Source organism: Phyllobates terribilis, unplaced genomic scaffold (genome assembly GCF_046119375.1).
Source record: "Phyllobates terribilis strain yellow unplaced genomic scaffold, ASM4611937v1 Scaffold_11__3_contigs__length_659146591, whole genome shotgun sequence".
Taxonomy (NCBI): Eukaryota; Metazoa; Chordata; class Amphibia; order Anura; family Dendrobatidae; genus Phyllobates; species Phyllobates terribilis.
The window spans coordinates 653173154-653194180 of record NW_027362771.1 but is presented as its reverse complement, the minus strand read 5'-3'; the positions used below and the strand labels follow the sequence as shown (position 1 = coordinate 653194180).

Sequence of the window (21027 nt, the reverse complement as noted above, 5' to 3'; positions counted from 1 at the left end):
ATACACACATGAACACACACTGCATGCTACATACACACATGTACACACACTATATGCTACATACACACATGTACACACACTATATGCTACATACACACATGTACACACACTGCATGCTACATACACACAAGAACACACACTGCATGCTACATACACACATGTACACACACTATATGCTACATACACACATGTACACACACTGCATGCTACAAAGATACACATGTACACACACTATATGCTACATACACACATGTACACACACTATATGCTACAAAGACACACATGTATACACACTATATGCTACATACACACATGTACACACACTATATGCTACATACACACATGTACACACACTGCTTGCTACAAAGACACACATGTACACACACTGCTTGCTACAAAGATACACATGTACACACACTATATGCTACATACACATATGTACACACACTGTATGCTACATACACACATGTACACACACTATATGCTACATACACACATGTACACACACTGCATGCTACATACACACATGAACACACACTGTTTGCTACATACACACATGAACGCACACTGTATGCTACATACACACATGTACACACACTATATGCTACATACACACATGCACACACACTGCATGCTACATACACACATGAACACACACTGCATGCTACATACACACATGTACACACTGTATGCTACAAAGACACACATGCACACACACTGCATGCTACATACACACATGAACACACGCTGCATGCTACATACACACATGTACACACATTATATGCTTCATACACACATGAACACACACTGCATGCTACATACACACCTGTACACACACTATATGCTACATACACACATGTACACACACTGCATGCTACATACACACATGTACACACTGTATGCTACAAAGACACACATGTACACACACTGCATGCTACAAAGACACACATGTACACACACTGCATGCTACAAAGATACACATGTTCGCACACTGCATGCTACAAAGACACATGTACACACACTATATGCTACATACACACATGTACACACACTGCATGCTACATACACACATGTACACACACTATATGCTACATACACACATATACACACACTGCATGCTACATACACACATGTACACACACTGCATGCTACATACACACATATACACACACTGCATGCTACATACACACATGTACACACACTGCATGCTACATACACACATGTACACACACTGTATGCTACATACACACATGTACACACACTGCATGCTACATACACACATGTACACACACTATATGTTACATACACACATATACACACACTGCATGCTACATACACACATGTACACACACTGCATGCTACATACGCACATGTGCACACACTATATGCTACATACACACATGTACACACACTGCATGCTACATACACACATGTACACACACTGCATGTTACATACACACATGTACAAACACTGCATGCTACATACAAACACGTACACACACTGCATGCTACATACACACATGTACACACACTGCATGCTACATACACACATGTACTCACACTGCATGCTACATACACACATGTACACACACTGTATGCTACATACACACATGTACACACACTATATGCTACATACACACATGTACACACACTGCATGCTACAAAGATACACATGTACACACACTATATGCTACATACACACATGTACACACACTATATGCTACATACACACATGTACACACACTGCTTGCTACAAAGATACACATGTACACACACTATATGCTACATACACACATGTACACACACTATATGCTACATACACACATGTACACACACTATATGCTACATACACACATGTACACACACTATATGCTACATACACACATGTACACACACTGTTTGCTACAAAGATACACATGTACACACACTATATGCTACATACACACATGTACACACACTATATGCTACATACACACATGAACACACACTGTATGCTACATACACACATGTACACACACTATATGCTACATACACACATGAACACACACTGCATGCTACATACACACATGAACACACGCTGCATGCTACATACACACATGAACACACACTGCATGCTACATACACACATGTACACACACTATATGCTACATACACACATGTACACACACTATATGCTACATACACACATGTACACACACTGCATGCTACATACACACAAGAACACACACTGCATGCTACATACACACATGTACACACACTATATGCTACATACACACATGTACACACACTGCATGCTACAAAGATACACATGTACACACACTATATGCTACATACACACATGTACACACACTATATGCTACAAAGACACACATGTATACACACTATATGCTACATACACACATGTACACACACTATATGCTACATACACACATGTACACACACTGCTTGCTACAAAGACACACATGTACACACACTGCTTGCTACAAAGATACACATGTACACACACTATATGCTACATACACATATGTACACACACTGTATGCTACATACACACATGTACACACACTATATGCTACATACACACATGTACACACACTGCATGCTACATACACACATGAACACACACTGTTTGCTACATACACACATGAACACACACTGTATGCTACATACACACATGTACACACTATATGCTACATACACACATGCACACACACTGCATGCTACATACACACATGAACACACACTGCATGCTACATACACACATGTACACACTGTGTGCTACAAAGACACACATGCACACACACTGCATGCTACATACACACATGAACACACGCTGCATGCTACATACACACATGTACACACATTATATGCTTCATACACACATGAACACACACTATATGCTACATACACACATGTACACACACTGCATGCTACATACACACATGTACACACTGTATGCTACAAAGACACACATGTACACACACTGCATGCTACAAAGACACACATGTACACACACTGCATGCTACATACACACATGTACACACACTGCATGCTACAAAGACACACATGTACACACACTGCATGCTACAAAGACACACATGTACTTACACTGTATGCTACATACACACATGTACACACACTATATGCTACATACACACATGTACACACACTGCTTGCTACAAAGATACACATGTACACACACTATATGCTACATACACACATGTACACACACTATATGCTACATACACACATGTACACACACTATATGCTACATACACACATGTACACACACTATATGCTACATACACACATGTACACACTCTATATGCTACATACACACATGTACACACACTGTTTGCTACAAAGATACACATGTACACACACTATATGCTACATACACACATGTACACACACTATATGCTACATACACACATGTACACACACTATATGCTACATACACACATGAACACACACTGCTTGCTACATACACACATGAATACACACTTTATGTTACATACACACATGTACACACACTATATGCTACATACACACATGAACACACACTGCATGCTACATACACACATGAACACACGCTGCATGCTACATACACACATGAACACACACTGCATGCTACATACACACATGTACACACACTATATGCTACATACACACATGTACACACACTGTATGCTACATACACACATGAACACACACTGTATGCTACATACACACATGTACACACACTATATGCTACATACACACATGTACACACACTGCATGCTACATACACACATGAACACACACTGCATGCTACATACACACATGTACACACACTATATGCTACATACACACATGTACACACACTGCATGCTACAAAGATACACATGTACACACACTATATGCTACATACACACATGTACACACACTATATGCTACAAAGACACACATGTATACACACTATATGCTACATACACACATGTACACACACTATATGCTACATACACACATGTACACACACTGCTTGCTACAAAGACACACATGTACACACACTGCTTGCTACAAAGATACACATGTACACACACTATATGCTACATACACATATGTACACACACTGTATGCTACATACACACATGTACACACACTATATGCTACATACACACATGTACACACACTATATGCTACATACACACATGTACACACACTGCATGCTACATACACACATGAACACACACTGTTTGCTACATACACACATGAACACACACTGTATGCTACATACACACATGTACACACACTATATGCTACATACACACATGCACACACACTGCATGCTACATACACACATGAACACACACTGCATGCTACATACACACATGTACACACACTATATGCTACATACACACATGTACACACACTGCATGCTACATACACACATGAACACACACTATATGCTACATACACACATGTACACACACTATATGCTACATACACACATGTTCACACACTATATGCTACATACACACATGTACACACACTGCATGCTACATACACACATGAACACACACTGTTTGCTACATACACACATGAACACACACTGTATGCTACATACACACATGTACACACACTATATGCTACATACACACATGCACACACACTGCATGCTACATACACACATGAACACACACTGCATGCTACATACACACATGTACACACACTATATGCTACATACACACATGTACACACACTGCATGCTACATACACACATGAACACACACTATATGCTACATACACACATGTACACACACTATATGCTACATACACACATGTACACACACTGCATGCTACATACACACATGTACACACACTGCATGCTACATACACACATGTACACACACTATATGCTACATACACACATGAACACACTGCATGCTACATACACACATGTACACACTGTATGCTACAAAGACACACATGCACACACACTGCATGCTACATACACACATGAACACACGCTGCATGCTACATACACACATGTACACACACTATATGCTTCATACACACATGAACACACACTGCATGCTACATACACACATGTACACACTGTATGCTACAAAGACACACATGTACACACACTGCATGCTACAAAGACACACATGTACACACACTGCATGCTACATACACACATGTACACACACTGCATGCTGCAAAGACACACATGTACACACACTGCATGCTACAAAGACACACATGTACACACACTGCATGCTACATACACACATGTACACACACTGTATGCTACAAAGACACACATGTACACACACTAAATGCTACATACACACATGTACACACACACTGTATGCTACATACACACATGTACACACACACTGTATGCTACATACACACATGTACACACACACTGTATGCTAAATACACACATGTACACACACACTGTATGCTACATACACACATGTACACACACACTGTATGCTACATACACACATGTACACACACACTGTATGCTACATACACACATGTACACACACTATATGCTACATACACACATGTACACACACACTGTATGCTACATACACACATGTACACACACACTGTATGCTACATACACACATCTTATTATTTTTACAGCAGCCCTGATTCCTGATTCTGCACTTGAGGAGAAAGTTACATATAAGATACAAATATAAAATACAGTGAACAAACTAACAATGACAAATGGGTGCGGAGGGGAGAGGGTCCGGCCCTCTCACCTGACAGTCTACCGGATATTAAACACACCCCGTATGTTACACACAGCGTGGAGGTCTCACCATATTCCCTCATCTCCATACTGCTGCACCCAAGGCCTGACCTGTTCATTTAATCTCAGAAACTGCGCTGATCAGGGCTGGAGTAATCTGTACATAGCTGGGGTCTGCACAGTGGGGAAGGTGGGGTGCGAAAAACATCTGAGAGGGTCCCTAAAGGGTAAGCATGCAAGTGCCCTTGAAAACAGTGTCCACAGTGTTTGACCCCTAAAAAAATAATAATGCCCCCTATGTGCACCTGTACAATACACTGAGTTCCCCTAGAACAATAATGATTCTTAAGTGCCCACTTAAAATTGAATAACCCCTTTGCCCCCTGGTGCCCCCACAGCCTCCCACACACAGTATTATAGCCCCCTCACTGCACTCATACAGTATAATGATCCCATAGCCCACACACTGCATGATCGTCCACACAGCCCCCATACAGTATAATGACCCCCATAATCCCCCAACCACGATATGATGACCTCCACAGACATTTACACAGTATTATGACCCCCACAGAATATGATGGTTCTGACAGTCCTCACAGACACACAGTATGATAACCCCACAGCTCCAGACACATAGTAGGGTGGCTTCCCACACAGCATGATGACACCCAGATTACCCACACCTGACCCAACAGTCCCAACACACACACCTTGAAGTCCCCCACATTTCCCACACACAGTATGATGACCCCCTCGTCTCCCCACACACAGTACAATGAGCTCCTCATCTCCCCACACACAGTATGATTACCCCCTCATCTCCCCCCGACAGTATGATGACCCCCTCATCTCCCCACTCACAGTATGATGACCCCCTCATCTCACCACACACAGTATGATGACCTCCTCATCTCCCCACACACAGTATGATGAACCCCTCATCTCCCCACGCACAGCATGATGACCCCCTCATCTCCCCACACACAGTATGATGACCCCCTCATCTCCCCACACACAGTATGATGACCCCCTCATCTCCCCACACACAGTATGATGACCCCACATCTCCCCACACATAGTATGATTACCTCCTCATCCCCCCCCCACAGTATGATGACCCCTTCGTCTCCCCACACACAGTATGATGATCCCCTCATCTCTCCACACACAGTATGATGAGCCCCTTGTCTCCCCACACACAGTATGATGACCCCCTCGCCTCCCTACACATAGTATGATGACCCCCTCGTCTCCCCACACACAGTATGATGACCCCCTCATCTCCCCACACATAGTTGTTTACCTCCTCATCTCCCCCCCACAGTATGATGACCCCTTCGTCTCCCCACACACAGTATGATGATCCCCTCATCTCTCCACACACAGTATGATGAGCCCCTTGTCTCCCCACACACAGTATGATGACCCCCTCGCCTCCCTACACACAGTATGATGACCCCCTCGTCTCCCCACACACAGTATGATGACCCCCTCGCCTCCCCACACACAGTATGATGACCCCCTCATCTCCCCACACACAGTATGATGACTCCCTCGTCTCCCCAGACACAGTTGATGACCCCCTCGTCTCCCCACACACAGTATGATGACCCCCTCGTCTCCCCACACACAGTATGATGACCCCCTCATCTCCCCACACACAGTATGATGACCCCCTCATCTCCCCACACACAGTATGATGACTTCCTCATCTCCCCACACACAGTATGATTACCCCCTCATCTCCCTCTGACAGTATGATGACCCCCTCATCTCCCCACACACAGTATGATGACCCCCTCATCTCCCCACACACAGTATGAATACCCCCTCATCTCCCCCGACGGTATGATGACCCCCTAATCTCCCCACAAACAGTATGATGACCCCCTCGTCTCCCCACACACAGTATGATAATCCCCTCATCTCTCCACACACAGTATGATGACTTCCTCATCTCCCCACGCACAGTATGATTACCCCCTCATCTCCCTCTGACAGTATGATGACCCCCTCATCTCCCCACACACAGTATGATGACCCCCTCATCTCCCCACACACAGTATGATGACCTCCTCATCTCCCCACACACAGTATGATGACCTCCTCGTCTCCCCACACACAGTATGATGACCCCATCATCTCCCCACACACAGTATGATGACCCCCTCATCTCCCCACACACAATATGATGACCCCCTCATCTCCCTCTGACAGTATGATGACCCCCTCACCTCCTCACACACAGTATGATGACCCCCTCATCTCCCCACACACAGTATGAATACCCCCTCATCTCCCCCGACGGTATGATGACCCCCTCATCTCCCCACAAACAGTATGATGACCCCCTCGTCTCCCCACACACAGTATGATAATCCCCTCATCTCTCCACACACAGTATGATAACTTCCTCATCTCCCCACACACAGTATGATTACCCCCTCATCTCCCTCTGACAGTATGATGACCCCCTCATCTCCCCACACACAGTATGATTACCCCCTCATCTCCCTCTGATAGTATGATGACCCCCTCATCTCCCCACACACAGTATGATGACCCCCTCATCTCCCCACACACAGTATGATGACCCCCTCATCTCCCCACACACAGTATGATGACCTCCTCGTCTCCCCACACACAGTATGATGACCCCCTCATCTCCCCACACACAGTATGATGACCCTCTCATCTCCCCACACACAGTATGATGACCCCCTCATCTCCCTCTGACAGTATGATGACCCCCTCACCTCCTCACACACAGTATGATGACCCCCTCATCTCCCCACACACAGTATGAATACCCCCTCATCTCCCCCGACGGTATGATGACCCCCTCATCTCCCCACAAACAGTATGATGACCCACTCGTCTCCCCACACACAGTATGATAATCCCCTCATCTCTCCACACACAGTATGATGACTTCCTCATCTCCCCACACACAGTATGATTACCCCCTCATCTCCCTCTGACAGTATGATGACCCCCTCATCTCCCCACACACAGTATGATTACCCCCTCATCTCCCTCTGACAGTATGATGACCCCCTCATCTCCCCACACACAGTATGATGACCCCCTCATCTCCCCACACACAGTATGATGACCCCCTCATCTCCCCACACACAGTATGATGACCTCCTCGTCTCCCCACACACAGTATGATGACCCCCTCATCTCCCCACACACAGTATGATGACCCCCTCATCTCCCCACACACAGTATGATGACCCCCTCATCTCCCTCTGACAGTATGATGACCCCCTCACCTCCTCACACACAGTATGATGACCCCCTCATCTCCCCACACACAGTATGAATACCCCCTCATCTCCCCCGACGGTATGATGACCCCCTCATCTCCCCACAAACAGTATGATGACCCCCTCGTCTCCCCACACACAGTATGATAATCCCCTCATCTCTCCACACACAGTATGATGACTTCCTCATCTCCCCACACACAGTATGATTACCCCCTCATCTCCCTCTGACAGTATGATGACCCCCTCATCTCCCCACACACAGTATGATTACCCCCTCATCTCCCTCTGACAGTATGATGACCCCCTCATCTCCCCACACACAGTATGATGACCCCCTCATCTCCCCACACACAGTATGATGACCCCCTCATCTCCCCACACACAGTATGATGACCTCCTCGTCTCCCCACACACAGTATGATGACCCCCTCATCTCCCCACACACAGTATGATGACCCCCTCATCTCCCCACACACAGTATGATGACCCCCTCATCTCCCTCTGACAGTATGATGACCCCCTCACCTCCTCACACACAGTATGATGACCCCCTCATCTCCCCACACACAGTATGAATACCCCCTCATCTCCCCCGACGGTATGATAACCCCCTCATCTACCCACAAACAGTATGATGACCCCCTCGTCTCCCTACACACAGTATGATAATCCCCTCATCTCTCCACACACAGTATGATGACTTCCTCATCTCCCCACACACAGTATGATTACCCCCTCATCTCCCTCTGACAGTATGATGACCCCCTCATCTCCCCACACACAGTATGATTACCCCCTCATCTCCCTCTGATAGTATGATGACCCCCTCATCTCCCCACACACAGTATGATGACCCCCTCATCTCCCCACACACAGTATGATGACCCCCTCATCTCCCCACACACAGTATGATGACCTCCTCGTCTCCCCACACACAGTATGATGACCCACTCATCTCCCCACACACAGTATGATGACCCCCTCATCTCCCCACACACAGTATGATGACCCCCTCATCTCCCTCTGACAGTATGATGACCCTCTCACCTCCTCATACACAGTATGATGACCCCCTCATCTCCCCACACACAGTATGAATACCCCCTCATCTCCCCCGACGGTATGATGACCCCCTCATCTCCCCACAAACAGTATGATGACCCCCTCGTCTCCCCACACACAGTATGATAATCCCCTCATCTCTCCACACACAGTATGATGACTTCCTCATCTCCCCACACACAGTATGATTACCCCCTCATCTCCCTCTGACAGTATGATGACCCCCTCATCTCCCCACACACAGTATGATTACCCCCTCATCTCCCTCTGACAGTATGATGACCCCCTCAGCTCCCCACACACAGTATGATGACCCCCTCATCTCCCCACACACAGTATGATGACCCCCTCATCTCCCCACACACAGTATGATGACCTCCTCGTCTCCCCACACACAGTATGATGACCCCCTCATCTCCCCACACACAGTATGATGACCCCCTCATCTCCCCACGCACAGTATGATGACCCCCTCATCTCCCTCTGACAGTATGATGACCCCCTCACCTCCTCACACACAGTATGATGACCCCCTCATCTCCCCACACACAGTATGATGACCTCCTCGTCTCCCCACACACAGTATGATGACCCCCTCGTTTCCCCACACACAGTATGATGACCCCCTCATCTCCCCACACACAGTATGATGACCCCCTCATCTCCCTCTGACAGTATGATGACCCCCTCATTTCCCCACACATAGTATGATGACCCCCTCATCTCCCGACACACAGTATGATGACCCCCTCGTCTCCCCACACACAGTATGATTACCTCCTCATCCCCCCTCCCCACAGTATGATTTCCCCCATGGCTTTCAACAATTGTTGACTGGTAAAATAATTTAAAAAACATTATATATCACTTAACCCCTGATCCTGGTGAGTCTATGTCACAGTCGGCATCTCGTCGTGGACGGTGCGACACAGTGATGTCATGAAGTCACCTGCACTCTGCCTTTCTGTAGGCCGCAGGCGTGAAGCTGCGCACTACAGAGAGGAGAGCATTGCTGTCTGCCAGCAGAATTTATAGCATGATAGCCAGGGGGTGCGCTGTTCCACGTGCCCATCACTCTACCCCTCCTTGTGGTAATCGCAGGGTGCAGATGGGTTGCCATGGCAGCTGTGGGTATGCTGCAGACCCCTGTGCTTGGTGTGATGATGCCCCTGTGAAGACCAGACTGGAGCTGGGCTTCCTAGGAGACTGCTGTAGTGCGGACAGAGTATAAGAGATCAGACGATCACAGGTTAAGCCCAGGAGGGGAATTAATAGAGAAAATTCAAAAATATATATTCTTTTATAAAAAATAAAACTTTGAATCATCCCCTTCGCCCCCATTAAAAAATAAAGATGGCAAAGAAATAAAAAAATAAAGGTGACGTCCATAAGGGTCCGATCTCGTAGACTGCGAGCCCTCGCGGGCAGCGTCCTCTCCTCCTGTATCTTGTTGTTTGCTATGTATATCCCGATCATGGAATTAATGGTGCTATAATTATTAATAATAATAATAATAATAATCTATTGATCAGTAAATTATGTAAAGAGAAGAATAAATCGTCCGCCAGAGCTGCAGGTTTTGGATCGCAGCGGCGCTGCAAACAATGCAATAAGAAGCGATAAAAACCTGGAATCTACCATAGAAAAAGTAGAAAAGCAATGGTGGAATTATTGGGTTTTCTCGTTGTAATTTGATAGAATTCCTTTCTGTTACATTTTCCCGTCCATTAATTGGTGAAATGAATGGAATCATTCAAGATTACAACTCAGTAGAGTAACCAGAAGGAGGCTTCCGCCGCTCACCGATGGTCACCTAGATCCTGAGATCGGTGGAGCATGGACCTCCCGAGCTTCACACTTACTTCTAAAGACGACGATCAGGATGATGATGATGAAGAAGAGCGTGGCGCAGAGAGCGCTCAGGGCGTAGAGGAGGCGAGAGGATGGTGGAGGGGTCCTCAGCTTCATCGTCACTTCTAGGATGGAGAACATGGTCAGTTACAGAGACTCCACCGCTCGGTCACCTGACACTTCACCCATTCTCACAAGTCACCAACTAATCAATCCTTAGAGACGATTCATGATCGTTTGCCTTAGAGGGAATCGGTCCGCGGGTATTTGTTATGTGATCTGAGAGCAGCATGAGACCCTTGATCCAGTGATGTGTCACTTACTGGCCTGTGTTTGTTATTTTAATAAAAAATCAGACTTTTATTAGGAGATTATCACTACAGGACTAGGTATCTCGTGCCTCCTAAACCTGCGGTTCTGAGTAAGCATACTCCGACCACTGATTGGCAGCTTTCTGCCTATGCACAGTGTACACAGTAAGCATCTAATCTGGGGTGTGGGTGGGGTTATACAGGCCTCAGCATTCTGAGCACTGATACATTTAGTAAAAAAAAAAGTGATTTTATCAAAACTACAATCAGCAGCCCAGTATGTGAGACATAGATGGGATCAGGGTCTCTGCCCCTTATTATGCTGCCCTCAGATTACATATTATAAATTCCCAGAGACAAAACACAGACTCCTCACCTTCACCAAGCCTTAATTTGGTGCCACTACTGGGCTCTTATCTATAATTATTACCACTACTGACCCTTCTACCTCTCCAGTCCAGGACCTAAAGCTGAAGGAGAAGACTACTGCTTGATCCTTGCCGAAGACCCTGGGGGAAATCAGCCATCTCTGTAGACCCCATAAAAGAGGCTAAGAGTAATGAGCAGGACAACATTCTCAGGAAGAAACCTGCAGCTTTCAAGCCCCCGAGTCTCCATCAAGGTGATAGACGTGGGAAATCCAGGGAAATGTGGATGACATCCAATATGGCGACCATCACACTTCCCACGGGGATGACCACTCATTTTCCCGCACTCCTGCGTGGGATCCATCACTGCAGATCTGTAATCCATGAGGTGGTATATTTTCTTTAAAAAGCAGACACCCTCAAACCTTTGCTCCGGGAGCCCCCAACTCCTTCCTCGTCCTCTAGGTCCATTTACCTTCACTGTCAGGTGATTCTTTCAGAAGGTCTTTGTATTCTAATGACATCGTCTGAGGGTGAAGGGAGAATTATTCATTAATACAAACTTGTGTAGAAGAACTTAATTCTGGAGGCAATATTTCAGCTGGCTCTGGTCTGGATGGTGGAAGGGGAGGGCTGCGACATGAGCTGATGACAGAGAATAGCTGACAAGGATCACACATTTTCATAATATCCTAAGAGTGACATAATGGAGGTGGATGTCCTACATGAGATGTGGAGGCTCCACCATGGGACATTGAGGCTCCTCCATAAGATATGGAGGTCTCGACATGAGACATGAGGCATAGAGGATCCACCATGGGACATTGAGGCTCCTCCATAAGATATGGAGGTCTCGACATGAGACATAGAGGATCCACCATGGGACATTGAGGCTCCACCATAAGATATGGCGGTCTCGACATGAGACATGAGACATAGAGGATCCACCATGGGACATTGAGGCTCCACCATAAGATATGGAGGTCTCGACATGAGACATGAGACATAGAGGATCCACCATGGGACATTGAGGCGCCTCCATAAGATATGGAGGTCTCGACATGAGACATGAGACATGGAGGATCCACCATGGGACATTGAGGCTCCTCCATAAGATATGGAGGTCTCGACATGAGACATGAGGCATAGAGGATCCACCATGGGACATTGAGGCTCCACCATAAGATATGGAGGTCTCGACATGAGACATGAGACATAGAGGATCCACCATGGGACATTGAGGCTCCTCCATAAGATATGGAGGTCTCGACATGAGACATAGAGGATCCAACATGGGACATTGAGGCTCCACCATAAGATATGGAGGTCTCGACATGAGACATGAGACATAGAGGATCCACCATGGGACATTGAGGCGCCTCCATAAGATATGGAGGTCTCGACATGAGACATGAGACATGGAGGATCCACCATGGGACATTGAGGCTCCACCATAAGATATGGAAGTCTCGACATGAGACATAGAGGATCCACTATGGGACATTGAGGCTCCACCATAAGATATGGAGGTCTCGACATGAGACATAGAGGATCCAACATGGTAAATTGAAGCTCCTTCATAAGATATGGAGGTCTCGACATGAGACATAGAGGATCCACCATGGGACATTGAGGCTCCTCCATAAGATATGGAGGTCTCGACATGAAACATAGAGGATCCACCATGGGACATTGAGGCTCCTCCATAAGATATGGAGGTCTCGACATGAGACATAGAGGATCCACCATGGGACATTGAGGCTCCTCCATAAGATATGGAGGTCTCGACATGAGACATAGAGGATCCAACACGGTAGATTGAAGCTCCTTCATAAGATATGGAGGCTATCACAGGCATTGTATCAGCTCGTTGTATAATTGTCAGTACCATTTATATGTAAATTACTCCATACATGAGCTATAGCAACTCTGTAACAATGGTTCCTGCTGTGACCACACTATGGACCAGACATCCTACGAGACCCAGAACATCTTACTCTAAAGGCCATACTCCTCCATGATGTCTCCATATTCCCAGTACATCTAATAAATCCTACAGGGAAGTCTATTAAGACCAGGAGAACTTCACATCCGCAGCCTTTCGTTCTTGTGGAGTGATCCAGTACCCATGATTCAGAACCAGAAATTTTATGGCTCTCAGTGACATTGTGTCTCTATAAAAAGGAATATTAGGGACCAGACCATGTGGTAGTGAGTTACTACCATCCATTACTACTACCACGATCCACAAAATGATGACCTGCAGTGGGCCATGGGACAATCATCACACCAGCCACAGCCCCCATCCCACTTCCCCATTCAGTCCCCATTACAAGGGTGCATGTATTACCAGAGCCTCGCTCCTCTTCTTCCTTCTGAGGGTGACTGACCCATAACTGGAGATAAAGTCCGGCTCCCCCTCCCCTATCACTTCCCTCTGACCAGGACCTGACTCCCCTTCCAGGGAATTTGCAGCGAGTGCATAAATCATCTTCCTTTTCTCCAGAATGTTGTCAATATTTCAGAGAAGTTCCTGGTAATTGTTCATCATGTTGTGGTGAAGATGGAAATCCCCGTCATCCCAAATATCTTCTGATTCTGCTAATCAGTCTGAGAAGTCATCGCTAACTATAAGTCCTATATTACCCCTATCAGGCCATCAATGTAAGAATTCCCAGGTGTTTTCTGTTTCACAGTCTGCAGGGACTTCTCCAGAGTCAGGCTAGCCCACCAGAGATCAAAGGGTCTCCAGTGGCTGTTACAAAATAAAGGGTCTCAAAGGTCCAGCAGAAGACTGCCCTATATGAATCTTTAATCTTTGGGTCTATTTCTTTTTATATCATTCACAGAAAAACTATGAGACCCTGGTGAAGTTGTGCACTTACTGATACATTTACACAGATTCATGTGCAGGAATATTTTATTCCTGGTAGACCCAGTCCAAAACTTGTTCGAAAAGTGGGATAATAAACCAATGACCAACTGTATTGCAACCACCTTGGACATGAAATGGTCATCCCTTTGCATGTTACTGTTTACACTACCAAGATCAGAATGGCCTACCAGAATACGAACCAGTAGAACCATCAATGGGTTCAGGTTCTGATGCCATGATAGCTCCCAATGGACCAGCTGGAGGCAACTCCATCTGGAGCCAATCGCTTGCCAGTAGATGTTATTTCTTCTGGCTCTGTCATAAAAAACCTAATGGATCTGCTGGATGTGTGTGCACCTACGCCAAATTTACAACACGTGTTTGTGTTTTTTAGACTGTAAGGTCCTCTGAGTTGTGTACTGTTAGTCGTGGCCACTCCGCTAAAACGTGTCCTCTTGGTCATGGCAACTCCTCTGAGCAATGTCCTCCTGATCATGCCACTCCTCTTAGCAATGTCCTCCTGCCATGACCGTTCCTCCAAGCAGTGTCCTAGTCATGGCCGGTCATGACTCCTAAGACGCATTCTACAGATCATGGCCACTCCTCTGAGCAATGTCTTCCTGGTCATGGCCATTACCCTGAGCAATTTCCACCTGGTCATGGCCGCTGTACAAAGCAATGTCCTCCAGGTCATGGCCATCTCTTTGAACAGTGCCTTCCTGGTCAGGGTCGTTCCTCTGAGCAATGTCCTCCTGGTCACGGCCATTCCTCTGAGCAATATCTTAGTCATGACCAGTCTTCTGAACAGTGTCTTCTTGGTCATGGCAACTCCTCTGAGCAATGTCCTCCTGATCATGCCACTCCTCTTAGCAATGTCCTCCTGGCCATCACCATTCCTCCAAGCAGTGTCCTGGTCATGGCCGGTCATGACTCCTAAGACGCATTCTACAGATCATGGCCACTCCACTGAGCAATGTCTTCCTGGTCATGGCCATTACCCTGAGCTATTTCCACCTGGCCATAGCCGCTGTGCAAAGCAATGTCCTCCAGGTCATGGCCATCTCTTTGAACAGTGCCTTCCCGGTCAGGGTCGTTCCTCTGAGCGATGTCCTCCTGGTCATGGCCATTCCTCTGAGCAATGTCCTGGTCATGACCAGTCTTCTGAACAGTATCCTCTTGGTCATGGCAACTCCTCTGAGCAATGTCCTCCTGATCATGCCACTCCTCTTAGCAATGTCCTCCTGGCCATGACCATTCCTCCAAGCAGTGTCCTGGTCATGGCCGGTCATGACTCCTAAGACGCATTCTACAGATCATGGCCACTCCTCTGATCAATGTCTTCCTGGTCATGGCCATTACCCTGAGCAATTTCCACCTGGTCATAGCCGCTGTGCAAAGCAATGTCCTCCAGGACATGGCCATCTCTTTGAACAGTGCCTTCCCGATCAGGGTCGTTCCTCTTAGCGATGTCCTCCTGGTCACGGCCATTTCTCTGAGCAATGTCCTGGTCATGACCAGTCTTCTGAACAGTGTCCTCTTGGTCATGGCAACTCCTCTGAGCAATGTCCTCCTGATCATGCCACTCCTCTTAGCAATGTCCTCCTGGCCATGACCATTCCTCCAAGCAGTGTCCTGGTCATGGCCGGTCATGACTCCTAAGACGCATTCTTCAGATCATGGACACTCCTCTGAGCAATGTCTTCCTGGTCATGGCCATTACCCTGAGCAATTTCCACCTGGTCATGGTCGCTGTACAAAGCAATGTCCTCCAGGTCATGGCCATCTCTTTGAACAGTGCCTTCCTGGTCAGGGTCGTTCCTCTGAGCAATGTCCTCCTGGTCACGGCCATTCCTCTGAGCAATATCTTAGTCATGACCAGTCTTCTGAACAGTGTCCTCTTGGTCATGGCAACTCCTCTGAGCAATGTCCTCCTGATCATGCCACTCCTCTTAGCAATGTCCTCCTGGCCATCACCATTCCTCCAAGCAGTGTCCTGGTCATGGCCGGTCATGACTCCTAAGACGCATTCTACAGATCATGGCCACTCCACTGAGCAATGTCTTCCTGGTCATGGCCATTACCCTGAGCTATTTCCACCTGGCCATAGCCGCTGTGCAAAGCAATGTCCTCCAGGTCATGGCCATCTCTTTGAACAGTGCCTTCCCGGTCAGGGTCGTTCCTCTGAGCGATGTCCTCCTGGTCATGGCCATTCCTCTGAGCAATGTCCTGGTCATGACCAGTCTTCTGAACAGTATCCTCTTGGTCATGGCAACTCCTCTGAGCAATGTCCTCCTGATCATGCCACTCCTCTTAGCAATGTCCTCCTGGCCATGACCATTCCTCCAAGCAGTGTCCTGGTCATGGCCGGTCATGACTCCTAAGACGCATTCTTCAGATCATGGACACTCCTCTGAGCAATGTCTTCCTGGTCATGGCCATTACCCTGAGCAATTTCCACCTGGTCATGGTCGCTGTACAAAGCAATGTCCTCCAGGTCATGGCCATCTCTTTGAACAGTGCCTTCCTTGTCAGGGTCGTTCCTCTGAGCAATGTCCTCCTGGTCACGGCCATTCCTCTGAGCAATGTCCCGATCATGACCAGTCTTCTGAACAGTGTCCTCTTGGACATGGCAGCCGCTCCTCTGAAAAGTAATGATGAGATACAGCACTTCTGGGCAATGGGGTTCAAGTAGGATCCTATCCCAGAATTTCAGTAGACACCAAACTTGGCACTCAGATATAGTGAAGAGATGATTATTTTTATTATTGATGACAGCAATCCAGAAATAAACATACGTTTTGATCTACAGTAGGTACGGAAAGTATTCAGACCCCTTTAAATTTCTCACTCTTTGTTTCATTGCAGCCATTTGGTAAATTCTAAAAAGTTCATTTTTTTTCTCATTAAAGTACACTCCGCACTAGTGATGAGCGAGCACTAAAATGCTCGGGTACCCGTTGCTCGGGTAGAGCACATTGGAATTTTGAGAACGCGAGGGTCATGGGAAAGGCAGCGTAACATAAACTGAGCCATGCGTGCCAGACTACTAACAGGCAAGACTTCCGTGTCCTCACCACGAGGATGACTGACCATGCCCTCCTCCTCCCCCTTTCTGTCCTCTGGTTATCCACGCTGAACAGACGGTATGACAGCTGTGCAGGTAGTACCGTCTATAGTGCATGAAACTAGCTCCTGTCCTTCCTCCTCCTCTTCCTCGTTGTCACCCAATCCACGTTGGGATGAGATGAGGCTGGGCTGTGGGTAATCACCCTGTATGGTTCCTTGCTCCATCTCATTGTGCTCCGCCTGCAATGCATCCTCTTTGATTGTGAGCAGAAAGCGTTTCAGAAGACAGAGAAGCGGGAAGGTGACGCTAATTATGGCGTCATCACCGCTCACCATCTTGGTGGAGTCCTCAAAGTTTTGGAGGATGGTACATATGTCTGACATCCATGTCCACTCCTGAGGTCTTATGTGTGGAGACTGAACTGAATAACGACGCCCTTGTTGATGCTGGTACTCAACAACTGGCCTCTTCTGCTCACAAATCATTCCCAACATCTGCAGTGTAGAGTTCCAATGCGTGGGGACATCACACACCATTCTGTGAGTCGGAAGCTGCAGATGCTGCTGAAACAAGACAATGGCGGTGGAAGCTGTAGCTGACTTTCTAAAATGAGCACACAGGCAGCGTACTTTAACAAGCAGATCCGGCAGCTCCGGGTAGGATTTGAGAAACCACTGAACCACGAGGTTAAGCACATGGGCCAGGCATGGTATGTGTGTGAGCTCGCCTCGCCTCAGAGCCGCCACCAGGTTTTGGCCATTGTCACACACGACCATGCCTGGCTGTAGGTTCAGCGGTGTGAGCCACAGATCTACCTGCTATTTCAGAGCTGTCCACAACTCTTCAGCATTGTGAGGTTTGTCACCTAAGCATATTAGCTTCAGCACAGCCTGTTGCCGCTTGGCCGAGGCAGTGCTTCAGTGCTTCCAGCTTGTGACTGATGTGGTCATTTTGGAGATGGAGGCTGAAGAGGAGGAGGCTGAGGAGGATGAGGGGCAGGAGCTGTAGACCACGGGGGAAACCCTGATTGACCTAGGGCCTGCAATCCTTGGCGTCGGGAGCACGTGTTCCGTCCCAAGGTCCGACTGGGTCCCGGCTTCCTCTATGTTAACCCAGTGTGCCGTCAGCGAGATGTACCGTCCCTGCCCACAAGCACTTGTCCACGTGTCCATGGTTAGGTGGACTTTCCCGGTAACTGCGTTGTTGAGGGCACGGCTAATGTTTTGGGACACGTGTTGTGTAATGGGGGGACGGCACACCGGGAGAAATAGTGGCGGCTGGGGACCGAGTACCGAGGGACGGCCGCCGCCATCAGGTTGCGGAATGCTCCCGTCTCCATGAGCCTAAAAGGCAACATTTTGAGCGCAAGCAGTCGTGAAATGTGATAATTTAGTAGTGTGGTCCGTGGGGCGTTGGCTGCATATTAGCGCTTGCGTTCCAAGGACTGGGGTATGGACAACTGAAAGCTGCGCTGGGACAAGGACATGGACGTGCTTCCTGATGCTGCTACTTGAGAGTGTGCAACGACAGGTGCAGGGCAGGAGGCATCTTCGCATGCACCATGGACAGGGGATTGGCTTGCATGCACAACAGTGGAAGAAGCAATGGTGCCACCTGCAGACACTGTTCCTGTACCCAGGGGTTCAGCCCACAAAGTTGGGTACTTTGCTTCCATGTGCCTGATCATGCTGGTGGTGGTCAGGCTGGTTGTTTTGCCACCCCTGCTGATGCTGGCCTGGCAGGTGGTGCAAATGGCCTTTTTGGGGTTATCAACATAGGTCTTTTCGAGACTGGTAGTTTTTTAAAGACTAACAGTTGTACTGGCAACTTCCTTCGTGTTGGTGTTACGGGGAACGGTTGCCTGCCTTCTGTCTGCGGCCACCACACTGCTTTTTCCTGCCTGTTGGGGTGCTCTGCCTCCCTCCCCCTGACTGCTGCTGTCCTCACTCTGCATGTCCTCCTGCCAGGTTGGGTCAGTTACTATATCATCCACCACCTTGTCTTCCACTTCTGCACCCTGGTCCTCCTTCTGACTTTCTGGCAATTGCGTCTCATCATCGTCCACCTCTTGTGACACTTTCCCACCATCGCCTTCATGTGACCGTGGCTGCTCAAATATTTGGGCATCGCTACACGCAATCTCCTCTTGCCCCGCTTCAAGTGGACCGGGCGAGAGGCCCGAATCTATAAATGGAAAAGTGAACAGCTCTTCGGAGTGTCCAAGTGTGGGATCAGTTGTCTCTGGGCACTCGACATGGTGGGAGGAAGGAGGATCAGGGTGAGGAATATGCGGTCCAGACTCACGGCTACTGAAACTTGACCGTGTGGAAGACAGGGTGGTGGTGGTGGTCGTGGCTAAGTGACTGGAAGCATTATCCGCTATCCAACCAACAACCTTTTGACACTGCTCTGGGTTCAATAGTGGTGTGCTGCGGTCCCCTAGAAATTGGGACAGGAAGGTCA

The 21027-nt window shown here is 47.5% G+C and overlaps 1 protein-coding gene across 1 annotated transcript in view; it reads right to left on the bottom strand.

The window, feature by feature from the left end:
- Positions 1-15128, bottom strand: part of LOC141167193 (asialoglycoprotein receptor 1-like) — a 92816-nt gene extending 77688 nt beyond the window's left edge. Inside the window, exons 1-3 of the mRNA XM_073654627.1 lie at positions 14973-15128; positions 13098-13149; positions 11955-12068 (exon numbers count right to left, since the gene is read on the bottom strand). Of these exons, the coding sequence (XP_073510728.1) occupies positions 11955-12068; positions 13098-13149; positions 14973-15113 (307 nt within the window). The 5' untranslated portion in view covers positions 15114-15128. The remainder of the gene's footprint in view (positions 1-11954; positions 12069-13097; positions 13150-14972) is intronic.
- Positions 15129-21027: the final 5899 nt, after the last annotated feature.